Source organism: Acomys russatus, chromosome X (assembly GCF_903995435.1).
Source record: "Acomys russatus chromosome X, mAcoRus1.1, whole genome shotgun sequence".
Lineage (NCBI taxonomy): Eukaryota > Metazoa > Chordata > Mammalia > Rodentia > Muridae > Acomys > Acomys russatus.
Window position 1 is genome coordinate 81,545,666 of NC_067169.1, and position 25,752 is coordinate 81,571,417.

Here is a 25,752-nt window from a genome sequence, read left to right on the forward strand (position 1 = left end):
GTAGTTCCATCCATTTGCCTGCAAATTACATGATGTCTTTGTTTTTAATAGCTGAATAGTATTCCATTGTGTAAATGTACCAGTTTCTTTATCCATTCTTCTGTTGAGGGACATCTAGGTTATTTCAATATTCTGGCTATTAGAATAAAGCTGCTATTAACATAGTTGAGCAAATGTCCTTGTTGTATGGTGGAACAACTTTTGAGTATATGCCCAGGAGTGGTATGGCTGGGTCTTGAGGTAGAATTATTCCCAATTTCCTGAGAAAGCACCAGAATGATTTCCAAAGTGGTTGTACAAGTTTGCATTCCCACCAGCAATGGAGGAGTGTTCACATTTCTCTACATCCTTGCCAGCATGTCCTGTCACTTGAGTTTTTTTATCTTAGCCATTCTGGCTGGTGTAAGATGGAATGTCAGAGTCATTTGATTTGCATTTCCCTGATGACTAAGGACATTGAGTATTTCTTTATTAAGCCATTAGAGATTCCTCTGTTGAGAATTTTCTGTTTAGCTCTGTATCCCATTTTTTAAAATTGGGTTATTTTGTTTTGTGGTGTTTAATTTCTTGAGTTCTTTATATATTTTACATATTAGCCCTCTGTCAGATGTATGGTTGGTGAAGATCTTCTCCCAGTCTGTAGGCTGTCATTTTGTCCTATTGATAGTGTCCTGTGGCTTACAGAGGCTTTGCAGTTTCCTAAGGACCCATTTATTAATTGTTGATCTTAGAGCCAAGGTTGTTGGTGTTCTTTTCAGGAAGTTGTTTCCTGTACTGATGAGTTCAAAGCTCTTCCCTCCTTTCTCTTCTATTGAATTTAGTGTATCTGGTTTATGTTGAGGTCTTTGATTCACTCTGACTTGAGTTTAATGCAGGTGATAAATATGGATATATTTGCATTCTTCTACATGTAGCCATCCAGTTAGACCAGCACCATTTGTTGAATATGGCTTTCTTCTTTTCTATTGTATGGTTTTGGCTTCTTTGTCAAAAATCAGGTTTCCATAGGTATGTGGGTTTATTTCTGGGTCTTCGATTCAATTCCATTAATCAACATGTCTTTTTTTTTTTTATGCCAATGCCATGTAGTTTTTATTACAGTCACTCTGTAGTACAACTTGAAACCAGATCTGGTGGTACCTCCAGAAATTTTTTTATTGTACAGTATTGCTTTAGTTATCCTGCTTGTTTGGGGTTTTTTTTTTTTTCCTTATGAAGTTGAGGATTGCTCTTTCAACATCTGTAATGAATTGTGTGGGAAATTGATGGAAATTGCATTCAATCTGTAGATTGCTTTTGGTAAGATGGCCATTTTCCTATGTCAATCCTACCGGTCCATGAGCATGGGAGATCGTCCCATCTTCTTTATTTAAATAATTTTCTTTTATTTTTGATACTATCATTATACCATTTTCCACTTCCTTTTCCTCTCTCCATACCCTCCTATGAACCCCTTCTTGCTTTCTTTCCAGTTCATGGGTACTTTTTTCAGTAATTGTTTTATTTTTTTCCTAGATATAACCTGCTCAGATTGTATAATGTTATTTGTATGTATGTCTGTCTTCAACACTTGCCATTTGGTATTAGGGTGCTGTGGTGCCATGTATACTTCTTTTTTTTCAATTTTTTAAAAAAATTATGTACAATATATTTTGGTCATATTCTTTCCAACTCCTCCCAGACCCTCTTCAACTTCCTATCTATTCAACTCCATTCTCTCCCTCCTTCCTTCCCTCCCTCCTTCCCTCCTTTCTCCCCTCTCAAACATAAAACAAGGATAAAAACAAAAAAAATATTTTAGATGTATTTATTTTTTATACGTAAGTGTTTTGCCTACATATATCTATGTGCACCATGTGCATGCCTATGAATTGTTGTGAGCTGTCATGTGCGTGCTTAGTCCTTTGCAAGAACAGTAAGTAAGAACAGTCTCAAAATGGAGGTAAAAGGGCCACCAGGTCACCCCTAGCCTGACCCCATCCCCTCTGGGGGTGGGGTGGGGAGAAGGGCCATGATCCAAAGGTACCAGAACAGCTGAGGAACCTGCTTATTGGTGGTCTGGACTTTGAAACCACAGATGATAGCTTAAGAGAACATTTTGAGAAATGGGGAACACTTACAGACTGTGTGGCAATGAGAAATCCCCAAACAAAATGTTCCAGGGCCTTTGGTTTTGTGGCCTACTCTTGTGTTGAAGAGGTGGATGCTGCAAATATGTGCTTGGCCACACAAGGTTGATGGGGGGTAGTGGAAGCAAAGAGAGCTGTTTCTGGAGAAGATTCTGTAAAGCTTGGTGCCCACTTAATGGTGAAGAAAATTTTTTGTTGGTGATATTTAAGAAGATAGACAAGAATATAATCTGAGAGACTACTGTGAAAAGTATGGCGAGATTGAAACCATAGCAATTATGGAAGACAGGCAGAGTCTACTCAACTATTAAAAACAAGGAATTCCCGAAATTTGTGGACAAATGGATTGAGCTAGAAATGATCAGAATGAGTGAGTTAACCCAGAAGCAGAAAGACTCAAATGGTATATACTCACTTATATCTGCATACTAGCCCAAGGGGCATGTCCCATGAAAGCCTTCACTTACCAGGAAACTGGGACAGAGGGGAGGACATCCTATTGGGACTCTAGATGAGAGAAGCATGGGAGAATAGCAAAGTAGAAGGATCCAGAGGGTCCTAGAAACCTACTAGAAGAACATTATGATAGGAAGATTTGGGCCCAGGGGTCCCGCTCAAACTATGGCACCAGCCAAGGACAATACAGGCAGTAAACTTCAAACCCCTACCCAGATCTAGCCAATGGACAGGACATTCTCCACAGTTGAGTGGAGAGTGGGGTATGACTTTCACACGTACTCTGGTGCCTCATATTTAACCATGTTCCCTAGAGGGGGAGACCTGGTGGCACTAAGAGGAAGGATATCAGGCTACCAAGAAGAGACTTGATACCCTATGAGCATATACAGGGGGAGGAAGTCCCCCTCAGGCACAGTCATAGGGGAGGGGAGTAAGGAGAAAAGGGGAGGGAGGGAAGAATGGGAGGATACAAGGGATGGGTTAACCATTGAGATGTAACAAGAATAAATTAATAAAAAAAGGAAAAAATAAGAAAAAAAAGAGAATTTGCTTTTGTAACTTTTGATGATCATGACACAATTGATAAAATTGTTGTTCGGAAATACATAATTGTGAAGTGAAAAGGGCTCTTTCTAAACAAAAGATGCAGTGTGCTGGATCACAGAGAGATCGTGGATGTAGATCTGGCAACTTTATGGGTTGTGGTGGAAACTTTAGTGGAAGAGGAGGCTAAGGTGGTGGAGGTGATGACAGCAGAGGCAGTTATGGAGGTGATGATGGTGGACATAATGGATTTGGAGGTGACGGTGGCAACTACGGTGGTGGTCCTGGTCACAGTAGTAAAGGAGGCTACGGTGGTGGTGGACCAGGATGTGGAAACCAAGGTGGTGGATATGGTGGAGGAGGATATGAGGTAACTATAGTGTTGGTGGGAACTATAATGACCTGGAAATTATAATGGACCCATGAAGGGGGCCAGTTTTGGTGGAAGAAGCTCAGGCAGTCCCTATGGTGGTGGCTATAGATCTGGTGGTGAACCAGTGGATATGGTAGCAGAAGGTTAAAAAAAAAACAGCAGAAAAAGGCTACAGTTCTGAGAGAGAGAGAGAGAGAGAGAGAGAGAGAGAGAGAGAGAGAGAGAGAGAGAGCGCAAGTGCAAGAGGAGTTGTAGGGATAACTACAGGTTACTTTGAGAGAGTCGTCCCAAATACATTAGACAAACTGTAAAAATTTTCCACAGAAGAAACAATGATCCATAGTTAGAAAAGTTACTGCAGCTTAAACAGGAAACTCTTCTTGTTTAGGACTGTTGTAGCAACAGTTTGCAAAAGGTGCAGCTATTGATGAATGCAATGTAGTGTCAATTAGGTCTACCTTCCTGAGGTCATTTATCTGTTGTAGCTTTGGGTTTTTTTTTCTTTTCTTTTCATTACATCAGGTATATTGTCCTGTAAATTGTGGTAGTGGTACCAGGAATAAAACATTAAGGAATTTTTAACTTTTCAATATTTGTGTAGTTCAGGTTTTCTACATTTTGTACAGAACCTTTAACAAAATGCGGTTCTGAAGGTGTTTCCTTGTGAGTTAACAAGTAAAGAAAATCATTGTTAATTGCTATTTTCTATGAATTTTGCTTAAGTTAATTGTGAAGACACACCTACTGACCAGCAACTGAAGGGGGAATCTATTCTCCACATTTCTAAAACCATGATGGAGAGAATAGATATTTGTATGTTTGCAATGTGTGCTTTAGATGATTAGGGTAGGCTAATAAAACATAGAATATTTGTGAATTTAATTGCATTGAGATTACCTTCAAATGAAAAAGATCTCAAAAGTTCCCATTTGGGTTTTGTGGATTTTCTTTCAAAATGTAGGCATGGTTTTAGTGTGTTAGCTTTATTGAGTCCTAGCCATATTGAGAACATCTCTATTCCACATCTACCTTGATCATATTGACACTGCTGCCAAGAGTTTAGGTATAAAGAGTTTATACCGCCCTCTACTTACCAAGGGTGGAAGATGTATTTCATCTCCCAGTTTAACAGTCTGTACTTTTAATGCAGAACCACCAAGCCTGCTGGGTCTCAGTAAACTGGTGGGTACCTGGTTTGTTCTGCTTTTCAAATTCAAGGTCTAAAAACCTGTTGGTCTCATAGTCACTCTCTTTGGTTAAGTCAGACACACACACACACACACACACACACACACACACACACACACACACACACACACACACACCCTTTCAGAGAAAAGGAATAAAAGTCACTCATTTGAACACCTGACCGGCTGGCATACTTTCCTGTTTATACCCTATTCATTTTGCTGCATGATGAAACCCAGCATAATAAGATGACATTGTCCAAACAAAGCAGCAGAAAATGTAGCACAGTTGCTTAGTGCAAGCACCAAGCCCCTCACTTCCCAAAGTGTATTCAAATTTGGATGCTCTGGAGTACCTAAATCTCCAAAGAACACATGGTTATTCTTTGTATATATCTTATCCTAAAAAATGTTGGTATGAGTTACAATTCCTTTGGAGACCCTGGTTGAGAAGATTTTTAGGTACTAAGGTCATATGTATGAAAATGTCTATTGTTGCACCAGCTGGTTAACAATTTCAATCAAGCCCTAAGTATGTGCCCTGCTGTGACCTTCTTTGGCAGTTGAATGTCAAATTAATATTTTTACTTGATTTTTAAAGTATAAGCTAAACAAACAATAAAAAGGGGAATGGGGGAAAAAGAACAGTAAGTGTTCTTAACCACTGAGCCATCCCTCCCACGCCCAGAAATCTTTGAGAATTTTCCCACTATCAAAATCCTTGGTCATATCAGTAGCTAACATTATGCTACATTTATGACATTTTTTTATTTTATGTTTAGTCCCTTATCCACACTCCTATCTTTCCAACTGAGTCGTTTTCTTTTCTGTTATTCTCTAATTTGCTTCCCTTTATGATTTTAATGATTTCCTAGTCCATATATGCCAGTGTACTTATATTTTCTTTCAAAGCTAGTTTGAAATCTGAAATACTTTCAAGTGGGTAAAAGTAGGAAAAGAACCAAAATCCTGGTTTATAATTGTTTTTAATTTTTTCTTGAGATTATATATGCTGAATTTTAAAAATGCCCATGGAGCAAAAACATCACTTAGCCAACCAAAGCTTTTAAAAATAGAAAAGTAGACGTATAAAGTTGAGCCATTCCATGCCATAGTTAAGGCAACACACTATGCCTTATTGTGCTTGACGATAAGCTACAAACCCAGAGGTAGGAAAAATAGTTATTCTCAGAGACCTAATCTCTAAATATGCACCACTTAGATAGTAGTTATAATAACCAGACTAATAAGTAAATACTCGGTTGTGTAGTATAGAATTTAAGTATATAAGTATTCAGAGAAGAAGGAAAGCATTATTTCTTGGCATTGGTACTAAAGATTTCATAGGGGAAGTGGTTTTTAAAGGAAATATGCAATTTGGATTAGCTGGGCTGGGCTAGAAGAATTTTGCTACCATTTCTCAGGAAAGAGATTATTGTTCAACAAAGACCCTAAGGTAAAATTTAACTGACTGTTTAAGAAAACAGAAAATTTTGTTCCAGGAAGTAGTAGGAAATATGATCAGATAATTATAATAGATCTAATTAAGTAAGAAGCATGAATTCAACATTAAGGAATTAGGAATTGTTGAAAAGAAAATCATTTTGCTGAAGCATTCTTAATAATGACAATTTTTACCTTACATAAAAATTTAAGGTGTTCTTATATAATACAGCTTAGCTAATATTCAGTGTTTCGCTGCATACTGAGCATTGCCATAAGTCAACGGTTCTCAACCTGTGGGTTGACCGACCCTTTCACAGGAGTCACATATCAGATATCCTGAACATCAGATATTTATACTACTGTTCACATCAGTAACAAAATTGCAGTTGTGAAGTAGGAACAAAAAAATTTATGGTTTGTGTTATGTTAGGTCTGGGTAAATATGAGGAACCGAATTAAAGGGTCACAGCATTAGGAAAGTTGAGGACTACTGCTGTAAGTAATAACTTATTTCCCCTTTACAATACCCTTTGCAATCAATTGTTTTGACTTCTTTATTTTACAAATGAGGATGTAGAAATGGAAACTACTTATTGTGCCCAAATTGGAGTTAGTGACAAAGTTAGAATTCAGTCTCTCATAGTCTCTAGTACTAGATTCTTCCTCCTTGTCTAATAAATATACAACCTTATTACAGAACTTTTTCAGTGTTGCAAATAAGAGATTTGGACAATTGAGCCTACATATTTTTCTTTCCCAAACACTGCTTGTATTGATAAATGTTAGTCCTTCCATTTCAAATACATATTTTTTTTTTGTCTGTGTTAGGTCTGGGTAAATATGAGTGTGTGATGTATGTGTGCACGTGCTTGCAGTCCAGAGGACATTAGCTATCATCTACCCTTTCCCCCTTTGATTTGTTGTCCCCTTTTGTTCTGGAACTCACCAAGCAGACTAGGCTGGCTAACCCATGATCTCCAGACACCCAGCTCACCTCTGCCTCTCCAATGCTCAAATTACCAAGTGTGTGCCACCTTGATTGGCATGTTTGATCAAGGCTCTAGGGTTGGAACACAGGTCCCTGACTGAGCTATCTCCCTATCCTCCATAAATATATTTACTTTAAGAAAAAAATCTCAATCAAGACTCTGGAGTAGAATTTGTGAAATCAATTCATTACTTTATCATATGAATCAACACTTACTTTATCTCTTAGAAAGTCTGTGTCCTAACAATGTTTATATCACAACAGGGCTTCTGGTTGGGACTCTTGATTCTGTGTTAGACTCTACTGCTAAAGTGGCTCCATTTCGCATCCTGCATCAAACTCCAGATTCTCAAGTTTATTTGTCAATTGCATGTGGTAAGTATGATTGTTTAAAAAAAAACCCTACAATTCAAGTAGATTCAAGAGACTAAGATAATTATGTTAGAGCTAATTGAGCTTGAAATTCCAAATTGAAGAATTAATAACTACCCAAATGAAAATACGTGTACTAAGACATTCCTATTAATGAGGATTTTCATCATGTTTAAATGCATAGAATATCTTAAATAAAATCAAAATCAACTCAAATTGAATGTCACTGTACATTAACATTGTTGCAAGTGCTTTGTATGTAGTAAAACTGAATATTCAAGTTTACTTCTACTTTGCAGTTGTTTTCAGATTTGGATGCAAGTTAAATGCAACCATTCTTTGAAAGAATGGCAACACCTCCCTTTAAGAATGATACAGGTTACTGAGAGATTAAAACTCCACTGGTATGAGAGACCTGAAGTATGTGGTCCAGCAGTGCAGATTCTGAGTGTCTGTTAGTCATTGTTCTTGCTACCTGTCTTTTTTTTTTTTTTATAACCAAACTGCTAGGAAGATTGGACCTTCCCCATTAAATACTGGTGTTCTTTATTTTTTTTCCCTCTTCTGATAACTGAGATGAGGAGAGCATGGAGTTTATGGTGAGCCCAAACTTAAAGGTTATTCCCTGAAAAAGTAGAAGCCTGAACATTTGAGTTTTTATTCATACACACATTGCTTCATAAAAGGCATGTAACATTGAAATGCAATGGAATGATTTACAGGGAGTGCTATACAGTCATTCATGCTCAGGTTGTCCAGATCTTTCCACGGTGTATATTGTGAGCAGTGTGGGAAAGAGGTTCCCAGTGATACAGATCAGAATCATTTTTTAAAAAACTCACAATGATAGTTTGGTACTTTCTCTATAATTCCATCATAACACTGAACAAAACTAGAATCTCATTATTTATGGCCTTTTAAATATTGAGTGAATGATTTCTTCTTTCCTTCTCCCCTCTTTTCTAGATTGTGTGTGTTTGAAAAACGCACACACATCTGTAAATACTTCATATTTGTGAATATAGAGTGTTCAATTTTCTTACTATTACATTATTTAGAAGAAATGGGAGTTCTGTGGAAGAGTGGAGGAAGGATAGAGGGAGCTGGAAGAGTCAAGGACACCACAAGAAGAACTACAGAGTAAACTAAGGTGGGCCCATGGGGCCTCACAGAGACTGAACTACCAACCAAAGAGTTTTACACAGAATGGACCTAGACTCCCCACCCCTACACATGTGTAGCAGATGTGCAGCTTGGTCGTCATGTGGGTCCCCTAACAATTGGAGCAGGAGCTGTCTCTGACTCTGTTGCCTGCCACTAGATCCCTTCCCCTAGCTGGGCTATTTGTCAGGCCTCAGTGGGAGAGGATGTGCTTAGTCCTGCTGTGACTTGATCTGCCAGGGTGGGTTGGTACCCCTTGATGGCTTTCCCTTCTCTGAGGTGAAAGGGAGGGGGAACAAAGGGAGAGGTATGGGAGTGGGACTAGGAGGAGATGAGGGAAAGGGCTGTGATCAGGTTGTAAAGTGGTTAAATAAATAAGTAATAGAAAGAAATTTCCCATTAAATTTCCTTCAGTTGTGCTACTAAGTCTGTTCTCCTGGCTCTTTAAAATTAGATTCTATCAAAACTAAATGCAAATAAGATTAAGAGAATTTTATAATTTCAGTTCATTGGCCAAAATTGTTTTGAAAAAAAAAAAAAGTCCTTTCTATTTTAAAAAAAGTTAAAGGTGACTCTTCTTGCAAGTGAAGATGATATAGAAGTATATATCTTCTTCATAACATAAATAGAAGTCTAACTGGATTATAGGAAATGAACAATTTTGCAGTGTCAATAAATTCACTGCAGTCCTCTCTATATATCATAGGAACATTCTGTGAAGTCAACATGATTTCCTTTTAATGAGATTTGTATAATCCATATTTCTAGGAAGGTTTTCAACAATATTTGGTAAGAGGAGGAGTGGGGCTGGATAATGAAACCTTCTACAAGTAAAAGCAAACCTAGAATAATAATTCAGTGTGGCCTTAATTAAGATAGCTAACACTGATGCAGTAGGTCTTATGGTTTACTATTACCACAGTGTTTCTGACTTTTATCATGAAATTTGTATAAGTTTGCTAGTTCTTTTTAAACAAATGAACTGCTTTTGTATGCTTAGTGACCATAGTAAAAAGTCCACAGCTGTGTGAAGGACTGTCACATGCTTGTTATTTTCAGCCATAAATAATTTACACACAATGCTACTAGTTGTATTTGAGGACCAAGAGGTAATATGTGTGTGTGTGTGTCTGTGTCTGTGTCTGTGTCTCTATGTGTGTGTGTGTGTGTGTGTGTGTGTGTGTGTGTGTGTTCTATAAGCTTTTAAAAAAGATAATGATTGCTCTCCAGGCACTAATTACTATTATCTTATTTTCAGATTTTTAAATATTTTCTTATGAACTATAATCACTTTTCTCCCATTTCATTAAATATTGCATTTTTCTATTTATAATAAATATAGCTCTACTGCTCATGTTGCTATATTCAGATGGAATAGAAAATAAATGTATTATCTTTATTTCTATAAAGTCATCTTTTCTGAAAATGACCAAATAATTTTATTTCTTTTAAAACTAAATTTGTTTAGCTATCAAGAGGTTTATTATGGTATTTTCCTTGAATCTTTCTTCTCTATATTATCAATAAGGAGCCAACAGAGAAGAAATAACAAAACACTGGGACTGGTTGGAACAAAATATCATGAAGACTTTATCTGTGTTTGATTCAAATGAAGATATTACTAATTTTGTACAAGGCAAAATACGAGTAAGTGGAATGGATGAGTACATAAAGAAGATGTGGTATATATTCACAGCAGAACTTTATTCTCCCATAAAAAATAAATGTCATTTGCAGAAAATGTTATAAGATTAACGGTAACATTGTTAAGCCAATGAGCTAGATTCAAAATCAAGTAGAGCAGGTTTTTTTTCATATACAGAATTTAAATTCTACACACACACATGTGTGCACACACTGATGCACAAAGTGAAGGATGGGACTTATTGGGGGAAGGAAGGAAGCTAATGAGAAGAGAAAGAGAAATGGTAACAAAATGAAAGACAAATATTGCATGTTTCTCTTATACACCGATTTAAATGTATATTAATATCTAGATTATAAAAAGAGAAATATTAAAAAGACAAATATCGTATGTTTCTCATGTACAAATTTAAATATATATTAACATTTATATTGTATACATATATATATATTACTGAAATTGAGAGTAGGAAGGGGTCTGTGGGAGTGGAGATCGTGGGGGATGGTTATAGAGTGAATTATGAGCAAAGTACAGTGATTCATATGTATGAAAATGTCAGAATGAAACTCAGTATTTTATATGTATTTTTAAACAATAAGAAATTATAGAAATCAACAATTTCTTCATTGTTTAGACAATTGGTATGAGCTCTAAGTCCTCTGAATAAAACATGCATGACTCCAAAAATGAATAAGGGATTTGTAAATGGAGTACTAAATCTTCAACTTTCCTCTTATGGAAAGTTTGGAGGTCACACGGAAGGGCACCCGTCTACTGGCACTTTTCAGGACTTTGAGCAGCACATGTATGAATGTCAGGATAAGTGCTTCAGAAAATTGTACAATGCTTCAGTTTTGTGCTCTCGAGAATATTCCTGTTAGTATTTTCATTTCACTGTATCTTAAATTGGATTTTGTACAAAGCTTTTGTTCATTCAGAAGATGTGTGATACCTACATTTGTGATAGCTTCTTATAAAGAGAAAAACACTAGCACAAAATGGAAGACAATGAGCTCATCTCTGCCCTAAGAAGTATGCATTCCAGGTCTATTTGATCAAGTATACTTAAAATTAAATATGAAAAATACTTTTGTTGATAGATGATGATAATTTTTCAAAAGATATTTTATCTCTTCTAGGGACTAATTGCTGAAGAGGGTAAACAGTCTTTTGCAAAAGAAGATGATCCTGAGAAATTTCGAGAAGCCCTTTTGAAATTTGAAAAATCTTTTGGTTTACCAGAGCAGGAAAAACTAGTAACATATTATTCCTGTAGTTACTGGAAAGGACGGGTTCCTTGTCAGGGTTGGCTCTACCTAAGTACCAACTTTCTCAGCTTCTATTCTTTCTTGCTAGGATCAGAAAGTAAGTGTCTGTTTACTGCTTATCACGGCTTTCAATTTTCTGACTGTCCTCTCAACTCAGTGGCGTTAGGTTGCATATAGAGTAATGGGATTGGTATTAAAAGTAATTAAATTATTCACACATAAAAGAGGTTTCAACCACAGAAAGAATCCTTTTAAGGCTCTTTATGCAATGCCGGGAGCAATTTTTAAATGATAAGCATCTGGTATATAACCACTGTTACCTTGTTAGAAACTACCCACTTGCTTTAATGTGTGCTTTAATTCTTGTTTTAAACATACAACAAAAGCTACTAGTCATTGCACCTCATGAGCTACATCTCGTTTTGTAGCCACAAAGAATCGAATGGTACTACTTACAGCATATGTATAGCTTTTTACATCAATGGTTATATAATTAGATAATTATGTTTAAAGATAGATTTAAACACATCAAAACCTTTTTCTAATTGTTTAAAATGATATCTGTTCCAAGATAATTATGTTTAAAGACAGATTTAAACACATCAAAACCTTTTTCTAATTGTTTAAAATGATATCTGTTCCAAGTATTGGGTATTTATCTCTGTAGTGGAGCACATGCCTGGCATGCATAAAGCCATGGGCCCCATCTCAGTGCCATTCAAAACAAAACAAAAAAGAAGAACCACTGATTATTATATATTCTTGACAGTGCTTCAGAATTTTAACTAACTCTGACCTCTAAAATACTATAACATTTTGCTAATGGTCATAGTAAAAGAACTGAATTATGAACAGAAATCAATATTGAGAATTTAATAGCACTTACTTACAACTCTTATTTGCAGTTAAACTCATTATCTCCTGGGATGCAATTTCAAAACTTGAAAAGACGTCAACTGTTATACTAGCAGAGAGTATTCACATATGTTCCCAAGGAGAGAATCACTATTTTTCAATGTTTTTGCATATTAATGAAACATACCTGCTTATGGAACAACTGGCAAACTATGCAATAAAGAGACTTTTTGATAAGGAAACATTTGATAATGACCCAGTACTTGATGATCCTCTACAGATTACCAAAAGGTATTTAAATATAAATATTTATTTCTAGTTTCTTTTTTTTTTTTAATCCTGTTGAATTTATTTAGACAGACAAAAATTCTGGTTGTTTTTTTTTTTTTTTTTCAGTGAACCAGTTTCACTTTTCTTCTAATTTGTATTCAGAAACAGTCAGAAGTTGTTCACCCTAGAAGATACATGCAAATAATTTTACTTATAAATAAGAAACATTTAAATGGCAAAGATCAATGCATATTTTTTGTTTTGTTTGTTTGTTTGTTTTTTGGTTTTTTAAAATTTTTTATTAATTTATTCTTGTTACTCTATTCTCATTTATTATCTTTTGGGGTTATCGGGGAGTCCTGCATTCCAAGGTAGGGGTACAGAGGTCAGAGGATAGCTTGCAGAAGTCAGTTCTCTTCTTCCAACCATGTGGATTCTGGGAATTAAACTCAGAATCCTCAGGCTTGGAAGCAAGCACCTTTATTTACCCTCTGAGCCATTTCTCTGGCCCCAATATTTATGTTTTAAAGTATTGTTTGACTTGAAGAATGGTATAACATTGATTCACATTAAAAGTTAACTGTTCTGTATTATATAACAGTTTTTCTCTGGGATTGATAATTGATGTGTATGTTTGTAAGTTTAGTTGAATATATTTTAGAACTGTTGCTCCTCCATGAAATTTAATTCAAAGAGATACTAGAAATTAGGCTTGGAAATTATTTTTTAACTTAAATAGGATGTGTATTAGAGTATGTCATATGTCTTATGTAAGATTTCTGTTGCTGCAGTGAAACACCATGACCAAAGAAACTTGGGTTTATTTGGCTTACACTTCCATAGCACTGGTCATTATTGAAGGAAGTCAGGGAAAGAACCAAACAGGGCAGGAGCCTGGAGGCAGGAGCTGATGCAGAGACCATGGAGGGGTGTTGCTTACTGGCTTGCTCTTCATGGCTTGCTCAGCCTGCCCTTTTGTAGCACCCAGGACCATCTTACCAGGTATGGTAATGAGCTGGTCCTTCCCCCATCAATCACTAATTTAGAAAATGCCCTACAGGTTTGCATACAGCCTGGTCTCATGGAGGCATTTTCTCAACTGGAGCTCCCTCCTTTCTGGTGACTCTAGCTTGTGTGACATTGACATAAAACTAGCCAGTACAGAGTAGTCTCAGAAATATAGAGAGTTTAATGTGATTAGGTAACTCCAAATTTGTCCACTTGTAGTATAGATAATTTTAATTCTAGAGTAGTTAAACCTTTTGTTTATTTTAAAACCAGTTTAATGATACTATGACATTTTTATGTAGAGACAACTTAATAGAGCCAGTGGAGCATGGGCTTTAGTTTGAGACTGGAGAAATCTCCTGAAATTATCCATTACTCAGAGCCTCTGTTTCCTCCTTTGTCATTTCTACCTCTGTGAGCCTTTATTAGAAATGAGTGAAATGTGTGTTGGCTTAATATAAAAGAACTACATAAGTACTAATCAGTATTACTACCTACATCAGAAGTATCTGGCGAGGTGGGAATGGGGAAATGTCTATATAATCTTAGCACTTGGAAGGCTGAGGCAGGAGGATCATTAATTTGTTCTAGTCCAGCCTGGACTACACAAGAAGCCCTTGTCTTCAAGGAGGAGAAGAAAAAGACTGTTTGACTGATCGTTGTTCGTAATTCAATTCAGTTTGCTGAGACTGAACAGAATCTTAGATTCTGCTTCACTCTTAAACAGTTGACTGAAAGGAACTTGCCAAAGGGGAGGGGGAAAGGAACGGATCTGGAAATAGCTGGTGAAAGCTGCTTTTGGCAAGGAAGATGAGATATAGACTGGGAAAGTTTAAGAGAAACCTAATTTGGAGTCCTGTGGCTAGACTAAGTGATGTGGAGGCTTGTTGGAAACTGCCTAGCTCTAATTAGGTAGGCATTTCTCAAACAGTTCCTAAATTATTCCCAAAATTCAGATGCATAACGATTACTTTGTGCATCGCATCTGCTTTTCTAGACGTTAGATGAATAAGGTGAGTTCTTATACTTTACTATCCAAGTTAGGTCTCTACATGATTCATAAATGGAACTCTTTCATTAAGATGTAAGGCTCAGAGATGGCTCAAAGGTTAAGAGCACTGCTGTTTGATTGCCAGCACTGATACAGTGGCTAACAGCTACCTGTAACTCCTGTTCCAAGGGGTTTGATTCTTTCGTCTGACGTCCACAGGGACCAGGTACACATGTGGTAAACAGACATATATGCAGGCGAAACATTGATACAATAAAAATAAATAAATGGATAAACTTAAGAAAGAATTTAATGCTAGAGAGATTCCTTGGTGATTGAGAACACTTACTGCTCTTGCAGAAGACCCTTGTTCAGTTCCTAGCACCCACATCGGATGATCCATAACCTCTTGTCACGTCAGTTCCAAGGGATCTGACATGCCCTGGCCTCCTCAAACACCTGCACACAAACTGACACAGACATCCCCACATTCACATAAACAAAAACAATTTAAAAATTCACTTTAGCTTACATTATTGTTAGGCATTTGCTTTTGTAAGTTTTTCCTTGATTGGCCACTAGAAACTTTTACAAGTCATTTTATTTTCCCTCACATAACCCAACTCCTGGGTGAAGAATTATAAGTAATTAATGACTGCTGAGAAAGGGAGAATTAGTCTTCCCTAGGAATGAGCTCGTATTTGGTTACCTAATACCAGATGGCCTGCCCTAAAATCATATGCATCCAAGTGATACTAAACAGACTCAGCAAGTTGTATGTATGTATTTATCCATACATCCACACAAACATATACATAATAATTAAAGAAAAAGAGGCCATGAATTTGAAAGAGGGTGGTGGGGATGGTTGAGGCTGGAGGGAGGGGTGATATAAATTTTTAATTGAATATAAAATTTGGGGCCTGGGGAGATGGCTCAATGGTTAAGAGCACTGGCTGCTCTTACAGAAGACCTGGGTTCAATTTCCAGCATCTGCATGGTGGCTCACAACCATCTGTAACTCCATGAACAGGGGATTCCACACTCTCTTCTGTTCTCTTCAGGTACCTTGTGTATATAGTGCACTGACCCACATGCAAACAAAGCATCTATACACATAAAAGTAAATAAAATAAAGAAAAATACAAAAATTTAAACTTTAAAAGTGCTGGGTGCAGTGGTGCACACCTGTAATCTCAGCTCTTGGGAAGCAGAAGCAGGCAGATCTCTGTGACTTTGAGACCATCCTGGTCTACAAAGGGAGTTCAAGACAGCCAGGGCTACATCTCAAAAAAAAAACAAAAAAAAATAAAGGTAAGTTTATTTCTCTTAAAATACAGTATAAGAGATCGTGTATCAATGAGTTTATCCATTACCAAGTCTTTATTTAAATGAGGTATGGTAAATTTTGTCTTTATATATCTTTGACTGAGCATATTAAAAGTCACATGTGTCTAAATCTCTTTTTTCTAGTAAGTAAGAATATCTTACTAAGAAAGTCTTCAGATTACTTTTGTTTTCTTTTGTCTTATCGAGACAGGGTCTCTCTGTGTAGCCCTGGCTATCCTGGACTCACTTTGTACACCAGACTGGCCTTGAACTCACAGAGATCCGCCTGCCTCTGCCTCTTAGAATGCTGGGATTATAGATATGCTCGACCGAGCCTGGCTGTCAGATTACACTTTTTAAATAGAGCATTTTTATTGCTTCTGTTTGCTTTACAAATATATATGCTCTACAACATAAATAATCTGGAAGCACAATTGCAAGTGTTTAGTGTATATCCATTCGTGTGTTTCAGTCCAGAAATTTAACATGTTTGCACAAACAGAGCTTAACACAACATACTTCATTTTCTTTTGTAATAACATGTCTCAGAATTTTTTCTGTCCACAGAAATGAGCCGTGGTAAGTCAGCCATTTAAGTAATAATGGAGTAGCCCACAAATTACAACTTAAGTAGAGTAAAAATTTACATGGTTTTCTGGATATATATATCAGGATGATTTTGTGAGACACGATGAAGAAGTACATTTTCAAACAGTAGATGCAGGAAGGATGAATTTAGTTTCAATTTTGTTGGCTTTGAGTTAGAACTTGCATAATTTACTTACTACCCCAGATGGCATGGCTGCTTAGCACAAGGCATTTAGTACCCCTAGAAAAATCATGCTATTTAGAGCGACAGCTTTGTATTGATATATTTATCTGTCAGCTAACATGATTCATCTCTGTTTATCAATTTCTGTCCCATGCCCGGCACAGTGCAAGCAGTGTTGTTTTGTTTTGCTTGAGTTTTGGATGTTTTTAAACAATCATGTAAAATTTTGCCTCACTGAATCTTGATATGCTGTTTTAGAGCATGTGCTTCCTCTTTAAAGTTTAACGGCACCAATTTTCATTATTTAATTTCATTTTATTTGTATAACTGCTTGATTTTCTAATAACCAAATGAGTAAATTACTGTATTCCAAGGTTGGTTTTAGCAATAGGAACATGTTATTAATGCATTATAATACTAGTCCTCCATAAAATCACCCCTGACACATCATTTTGGGACCATTATTATCTCTAACTTTTGTGTATCTTCGTCTGTGAAGAAAATGAAATTGGGAAAAAAATAAATGGGAGTTTGTGTGTTATTTTTCCATTTAAGAATTTATTGAAGAACACCGCACCCCATGTTTAGTTTTTCTGCTCTCTAGTTTACATAGGTTAATCTGTATAGGTATGTGAATACTTTAGAATTCATCATTTTTGTCGTTTCTACAGAGGTTTGGAATACCGAGCCCACAGTGAGCAATTCAAAGCCTTTTTTAGGCTACCCAAAGAAGAGTCTTTGAAAGAAGTGCATGAGTGTTTCTTATGGGTACCGTTCAGCCACTTCAGTGCTCACGGGAAAATGTGCATTTCAGAGAACTACATCTGCTTTGCTAGCCAGGATGGCAATCTATGTAGTGTAATCATTCCCTTACGAGAGGTAATATAAATTTGGGTACATATTAAGTTTTTATTTTATAGAATACCCTGAAATTCTGTGAATTCGTGAAAGGCTCAATATATGTCTCCTTTTAGCAATTTAATCATTTAAGTACAAAATTACTCTTCAAGTTAAAAATACCAGCATGTGAGATATTTTTAAATTCCTTTTAGTAAAGCTTTGCAAGAAGTGAAAGTAGAGAGTTATTAAAAGCAGGGAAGGTTTAGGGCAGTGCTTCTCAACCTTCCTAATGCTGTGACCCTTTAAATACAGTTCCTTATGTTGTGATGGCCCCAACCATACAATTATTTTGTTCCTATTTCATAACTGTAATTTTTCTACTATTATAAATTGTAGCATAAATATGATATACAGGTTATCTGATATGCACCCCCTGTGATAGCGTTGGTAGGCACCAAACGGATCGCAACCCACAGGTTGAAAACTAATGGTTTAGGATGACACAAAATAAGTTTGCTTATTCTGACCCTTAATATATGATTACCAAATTTTAGACTGTCACATTTGATGTATTTGATCAGAAAGAATAGAATTGGTGGCTTTCGTGTCAGTCAAAATTTAGTATTCATCACTGAATGTTTTGTTTATATTGATAATTTTAAAGACCATGTTAATTTAGCTTTAACCTTGAAAAGTAAAGTAACTTGAACCGAGGAGTTTTTGTATCACTAGCACAATTCCCATTTACAAATCTCTCTATTAATAAGTCCTATATCACAGACCAAAACTCCCAGCCATACCAGAATTAGCCAAACACATATCTGAATGTGTCGGCCCCAGGAGAAAATTGATTCACTTTACTTATCTTTTTACTCCCCAGGTCTTAGCTGTAGATAAAACTGATGACTCCAACGGATCTGTCATCATTAGCATCAAAGGAAAAACAGCTTTTCGTTTCAATGAGGTTAAAGACTTTGAGCAACTGGTGGCAAAACTAAGGCTCAAATGCCGGGCAGCGTCAACTCAAGATGTTAGTACAGAGGTAATCTCTATAGCAGTCACGTAATTTTGAAAAAAAAAAACTTTGTGTGTTTAGAATAGTCTGTTATATCAAAAGGAATATATAGTAATTTTCCTATTCATACCTATATTTCTTATTATAAGGTTAAATCTTTAAAAAGCGCAAACTATATTATTGCAGAAGTAAAAATTGAGGACTTTAAAGTGTTTAGGAACTAATACTTAAATACTATAATTTCATCTTTCTACTCTGCTGCTTTTCAGTAACATTACATACCTTGTATGTTCATACAACTTGACTTTTAACTCAATCTAGATTTGAGAACTTAGCTTAGCTTGAGGCAAAGAGGTCCCGAGACTAGAAAGCTCTATTAGAGATACCATACTTCACTTTAAATTGCATGACAACTGAATCATAAGACTATAGAACAGGTTCTCAACCCGTGGGTCCCAAACCCTTTGGGGATCAAATGACTCTTTTATAGGAGTCACCTAAGACAATCAGAAAATACAGCTATTTACAATTCATAACAGTAGCAAAATTATAGTTATGCAGTAGCAACAAAAAATAATTTTAGGGTTGGGGGGGTCACCACAGCATAAGGAACTATTACAAGGAAGGTTGATAATGACTGCTACGGTGTGTTAAGAAAAACAAACCTGCCTTTATGCCTTAATGTGTTCGGACAGGCAAAGATTTTCTCCAGATTATTAAAGAATATTTAAGTATTTCTAATTAGTTCTTGACTTTATCTTAATTCCTAAGTTTTTAATGATAAGTATTGAGTTCTGGGAATACTTATTCTACTTGATATAATGTGTTGCCTAATTCTAGAATTGCAAATAAAAGATGATAGACTCAGGACCTGCAACCCCACCTACCTGGGAGGCTGAGGCAGAAACATTAGAAGTTTAAGCACAGCTTAAGTAACTAAGGGAGACCCTGTTTAAGAATTAAAAATAAAATGTTACAGAGAGTTTTGGGTGACTGTTCAGGCAGCAGACTCTCACATTTTTTCATTATGGAAGCTGCTAACCTGCACTTTCTATTTACTCAGGTAATTAATTTTATTCCATCTCAAGTCTCTGATGGGGTTGAAGACCAGATAGTTTAGTTTCACAATTAAGCTTAGTTGTTTTGGAGCTAAGATGTTTTTAGGTCTAGATGGGTGTTTTAAGTTGATAGAATGAGATATGATAGATATTGATTTACATTCAGAATTTTAGACTCACCAAGATAGGAAAGATGTTTTCTTCAAGGTTGCCAAATACAAATAGCCAGATCACTATGAATGTAACATTTATATAATTCCTGATTGTTTCGTGGTTCTTCTTGTTGTAGTTAGTGTTTTGTATATATATACAATAATATAAATGTATATGTAAAGGTAAACAAATACATTTTTTAAAAAATTTAAAAATAGTCAGACATAGTGGCACACACCTTTAATCCTAGCACTCGGAAGGCAGAGGCAGGCAGATCACTGTGAGTCTGAGGCCAGCCTGGTCTACAAAGTGAGTCCAGGACAATCAAGGCTACACAGAGAAACCCTGTCTCAAAAAACCAAAAAATAGAAAAATTAAAAGGGTTAGTGATATGGCTCAGTATTACTGCACTTGTATAGCATGCTTGTATTCCTGGACTCAATCTGTATTAAAAAGCAAACAAACAAACGAAGTTTCTTTTTGTCAAAGATGTTTTTATTTTATTATTAATATATTTTACTTTTTGAGGGCTTCATAATGCATACGATCAATTTTGATCTATTCACCCCTACTCCTCCCAAATCATCTCTCAGCCCCTCCTAACTTCACATTTTCTCTCTTTTTAAAACCTCCTTCTTGAATCCAATTTGTGCTGCTTATATCGACAAGGGTGTGGGTTCATCAACTGGTGCACGGTCCACATGCCAGTGGCCACACTCTTAAAGAAAGCTAGCTTTCCATCTTCCAGAAGCCATCAACCTTCAATAGCTCCTCATTTAGAGGTGGGGCCTCATGAGCCTCTTCCCCATTTCATTCTGAAATGTTGGCTGGCTTGATGTTATGTAAGGCTTGTGCAAGTATCCACAGGTGCAGTGAATTATGATTACATTGAGTGGGGCTGTCATGCCTAGAAGACAATGTTTGACCCACATCCTCCCCATAACCTCTAGATCTTGAAAACTTTCTTCTCCATCTTCTAAGATATTTCCTAAGCCTTGGGGAGAAGGGATGTGATATTTATGTCTCATTTATGGCTGGTGACTCTTTACTTTTAGCCAGTTGTGAGTTTCTACATTATCTCTGTTCACTGCACAAAGAAGCTTCTTTGATGGAGACTGAAAGCTGTATAGGTATAAGAACATTGTGCTTAGAGGACAGCTTGCTATCATATCATACATATAGCAAACTGATAGAAGTAGGTTTGCCCCCTTGAACCTGTGAGCCTCCCCAGCCACGGGTTCTTTGTTTACTGTACTAAACATACATTTCTTCTTGTGGAGTGGACCTTAAATCCCAGTTGGTCACCCCTGTACTATTTGTGTCACTTACAGGGTTCACAGCTAGATAAAACTGTGGACATATTTCTCCCGTAGCATTCCGAATAGCACCTTTTGATCCTGTGAAAGGTATCAAAAGGGGTGAAGCTCCCTAAGCAGTATTAGCTTAGCCCTCCATGTCCTATGAACAAAGTGTGTGGTATTCAGCGATAGCACTCGTAGCATCAAGTTCCTGTGATGATCAAGAGTAGTGAGAGCAGCCTATATTCTCAGGTTGTCTGTAGAGTGCCCATGGGCAACAAATTTAAGGAAATATTACAAACCTGGCACTGGGTTGTTTATTTGGCAAACAATACCTTCTGGGAGGAACATTTTGCCTTGTGCTAAGTAGCTCTAAGTGTGTGTGTGTGTGTGTGTGTGTGTGTGTGTGTGTGTGTGTGTGTGTGTGTGTACATACTCTTCTGCATTGCCCTCCCCTCACCACTTGAATTGCCCTCTCTGTGATTTCCCTTGCCCACTTCATTATCACCTGTGTTCTACTAGTTCTTCCCCAAACGAGAATTTAAACAAACAAAAAATAAGGAAGAAAAAAAAAAAAGAACTACTTATTGTACGTAATAATACAGACAGAAATAGTAGTTAAACCTACATAACTGATTTTGGTTTGCCTTAAGAGTAAGAAAATAAGAGTGAGAGTCATTCCTCCAGGTAAAAGCATTTGCCACCAAGCCTGACAATGTGATTTGTAGAAAAGAAGAACTCCAGCAAGTTATTCTTTGACCCCTTGCATGCACACACACACACACACACACACACACACACACACACACATACACACACCCTGGTACAGTCATGTTCCTACATATTCCCACCATGCACTCACACTAAATAAATGTAGTAATTTTTTAAAGAATAAGAAAGTGTGTTTTCTGTGACTATAATTACACATGGGTATATTAGCTCAAGGGAAGTAGGTTCAATTTTGAATTAGGAAGCCAGAAATTTTGTTAGAAATAAAATTAGCAATCTATTTTAAATTATGTGGCATAAATGGGATGCCATTTACAATAAGCTTCTGGTATTTGAAAGAAGTGTTTCCTTGTATATTTTGTCTTAATTTGTTTTGTTTTTGTTTTGTTTTTTTTAGTTTATAACTCAACTCTGTCATTCAATCACTACTGACTGTGCTGTTTTTTGCAAGATATTTTAATTCTGTTACTTTATAGGAGACTACATACAAAAAGATATTAACTTTTGCCCTATATTTCCTTCACCATTAAAGCCATATCCTATTTCTAAAATCAGTGTTTGATACAGAAAAGAAAAATGTATAAAAGAGGCATAAGGGTACTTGCCATAAAATAACCTATATTACTTTCTAGATGAGATTGGATTTTACTCATGCAATGAAATGTCTGAGTACCAAATTTATTCCTTTATGCCATTCATAAATGGTATAGCCATGAAATAAAACTCAGGGGAGAAAAACAGAATTCACAGGAATCAAGTGTTAAGGTTCATTGCTTAAATAATCTACTTCACTGTGATGTCTAACAATTGGAATATTAAATTGCTACAAGTCGCTATCTTTGTAGGTGAATGTGATTTTATGAATACTTCAGAGATAGTTACAAGTAAAACTAGGATACTTGCTAATCCTCTCTAAACTTATATTTATGGTTCTGTCACTTACACGCTTATTTTTCTTCCTTTTGAATAGTTTTCTGATAGTTTGAATATGTTATCAATAGATAATTGGAAGCACCAGTCATATGGTTTAAACTAAATAATGTGTGTTGCTTAGAATTCAGCCTGCAAACATCAATATTTCTGTCTGTATTTACAAAGTAAGATGCTTCTTTCCATTTACCTCAGCCATGGACATCATTTTTATCTTCCTTGCTGGTAAAATTTAAAGGGACAAAAGTTTTCTTTTAAATCACTTAAGACCTCTGGCATAGTTAGTTTTCAGAAGCTGGGTAAATGATACATAGTGTATTTTTCAGACTATAAGACGCACTTGACCTTGAGACACATTCAGTTTTTAGAGTAGGGAAACAAGGAAAACAGTAAAAATAGCAATCGGACCATAGGGCGCACCCTAATCTCCCCCACCGCACCCCACCCCCCGCTTTTGGGGGGAAAGTGCATCTTATGGTCTGAAAAATACAGGATTAAAAGTAAAAACAGAGATAATAAAATTATATGGAAATGCAAATAACTTGGGATACATAAACAAACACTGAAAGCTAGGCAAGATAGTGTATGCTTGTAATATGCAAAGGCTGAGGACTCTGAATCCCTGGCCAACTTGAACTGTGAAACTCTGTTTCAAAAACAAAAGTAAAACAAGCAAATAAACAATATTAGAAAACTAAGACTTCCTATTGTAATCAAATCATTATGAGTGACATATATGAATGCAATTGAATCAAGAGTGTAGAAATAAACCTCAACATTTATCATCCATTGATTTTCAACAAGCACAAAAGTTAAGTCAGGAAAGGATTAAAGACATTTCAACAAATGGTCCTGGGATCTAGATAACCATTTATAAGAACTGTACTTGAACTCTTTCTTTAAAGCACTTATAAAATTAAGTCAAGATGGATCAAAGAACAAAACTGTAAGTCTGAAACTTCATGGGTTTTAGAGTAAGCGTAGCAGTAAGTCTTTATGCCTTTGAATTGAGGACAGATTCAAATAGGTATTCCTCTAAACAAGATAATGAAGTGACAACTAATTACATGCAAAGATTTTCTGCATTGTTTGTTGCTGTATGGAAGCACAACTTAAAACCATAATAGGATAATACCCATTTAGCATAGCTATTATTTAAAAGGTTGATAATAATGGTTGCGAAAGATATAAAGAACGTGAAAACCCCATAGACTGCTTCTGGGAATATAAAGTGGTATACTGCATTGGAATATAGTTAGGCAGTTCCTCAAAATGTTCAACATAGATTTACCATATGCCCAGTAATTCTACCCTTAGATTTTGACTCATGAAGACTAAAATGTTCTCATAAGTACTATTCATGGATGTGCACAATGAAATTATTTATAATCATCAAAAAATGTTTAAAACCACCTTTGTCCACATTCATTCATACAGTGGCATATTGTAGGGCAGTAACAAGAAATGAAGTGTTGATATGTGCTATTATATAATGTGCATAAACTGAAAATACTATGCCAAATGAAAGAAGCCCAATACAACACAACATATTATAAAATTTTCATTTATATAAAAGTATGAAATAAGCCTGTCTATGGCTCTAAATACAAGTGTTGTCTAGAGTCTGAGTGGGATGAGAAAGATAGGGAGTGACTACAAATGGTAAGGGGATTTCTTTTGGTGCTTTAAGCAATATTTTTACTCCAGACTGGCTTTGGGCTTACAGTGTATTTCAGGCTCGCCTTGAACTTGCAATCCTACTTCAGCATGAGCCTCATTATCTGGCTTGCTTATGTTTATTTGTAGTTTAGATATTTTTATTCATGTGATAGGCATTTCACACTGGTATAAATTTGTATTTCTTTAAACAACTTTTATCATTGAGCTTGTTTCATGTGCTTTTAGCTTTGATTTTTTTCAACATACTTTTGTTGGCTAACATATTTTGAATAAATAGTCTGTATTATATTTTAGCCACCTAGGTTATGGAATGTGGTCTGGTCTTGATTTTACTGAAAATATTTTCTTTTTTACATGCTACTTTTATTATTTTGATGATGATGATGAAGCCTAGGCTAGTCTAGACTGGCAGTAATCTTCTTGATTATAGTTGTGAACATCCATGCCCAGTTTAACATAGTTCCCTCTCTTCTCGGTTTCAGAGTTCTTTCTTTGTATTTGACTTTCATAGGTTTGGTTATGATGTATGTAGATGGTGACCTCTATTTCTTAGTTTGTTGAACAGCTTTTTAGTTGTTACTTATGAGTAATATTTCATGAAATTTAGAGTGTTTATTGCCATCATCTTCTTTTCAGATACTTTCTATCCACATTTATCTCTTTTATCCTCTTTTAGGACTTGTATTACACGCAGATTATTGGCTTGATGTTTTTCCAAAAGTCTTTGAGACTTCACTTTTTTCTTTATGTATTTTACCTTTTCACCCATGGATAATCTTTACTGACTTGCCAAGAATGCCAATTTTTTTTTTTTGCCAGTTTAAATACATTCTTTGTAAGAAAACCTTTCAGTTCAGTTATCAACTATAGAATTTGTATTTTTACCATTTCTGTACCTTTATTGATGCGCACTGTTTTCTAGAAAATAATTATCTTTTGTATATTTTAGCTTTTTAATTAATAGGCTTTTTCATCACTTTGGGGCATATAGAAAAAACAAACAGAAAATACAGTTTCCCTATACTTTTAGCTACCTTCTCTGGCTATGACTTCTCTTATTACTAACATCTTAATTGTTTTGGTAAATGGGTTAACAATTGATGAGCCACAACTAATATGTTACTATTAGATGACACTCATAATTTGCTCTTGGTATGGTCAGTTTTAGTTTTAGTAGGCATGGATTGTTTTGTGTGTGTGTGTGTGTTTTAATGCATTTAGCTAATGCTATGTGTTGCTGAATATGTTTGTAT

At 35.9% G+C, this 25,752-nt stretch overlaps 1 protein-coding gene across 2 annotated transcripts in view; it reads left to right on the top strand.

Annotated features, from left to right (window-relative positions):
- Positions 1-25,752, top strand: part of Tbc1d8b (TBC1 domain family member 8B) — a 68,031-nt gene that overhangs the window by 11,628 nt on the left and 30,651 nt on the right. The window contains exons 2-8 of one of the 2 annotated variants that reach the window (XM_051141263.1): positions 6,568-6,632; positions 7,390-7,500; positions 10,187-10,305; positions 11,443-11,668; positions 12,477-12,717; positions 17,468-17,675; positions 18,517-18,678. In XM_051141263.1, coding sequence (XP_050997220.1) covers positions 10,240-10,305; positions 11,443-11,668; positions 12,477-12,717; positions 17,468-17,675; positions 18,517-18,678 — 903 coding nt within the window. In that variant the 5' untranslated portion in view covers positions 6,568-6,632; positions 7,390-7,500; positions 10,187-10,239. The remainder of the gene's footprint in view (positions 1-6,567; positions 6,633-7,389; positions 7,501-10,186; positions 10,306-11,442; positions 11,669-12,476; positions 12,718-17,467; positions 17,676-18,516; positions 18,679-25,752) is intronic. The other variant, XM_051141261.1, reaches the window with a different exon arrangement.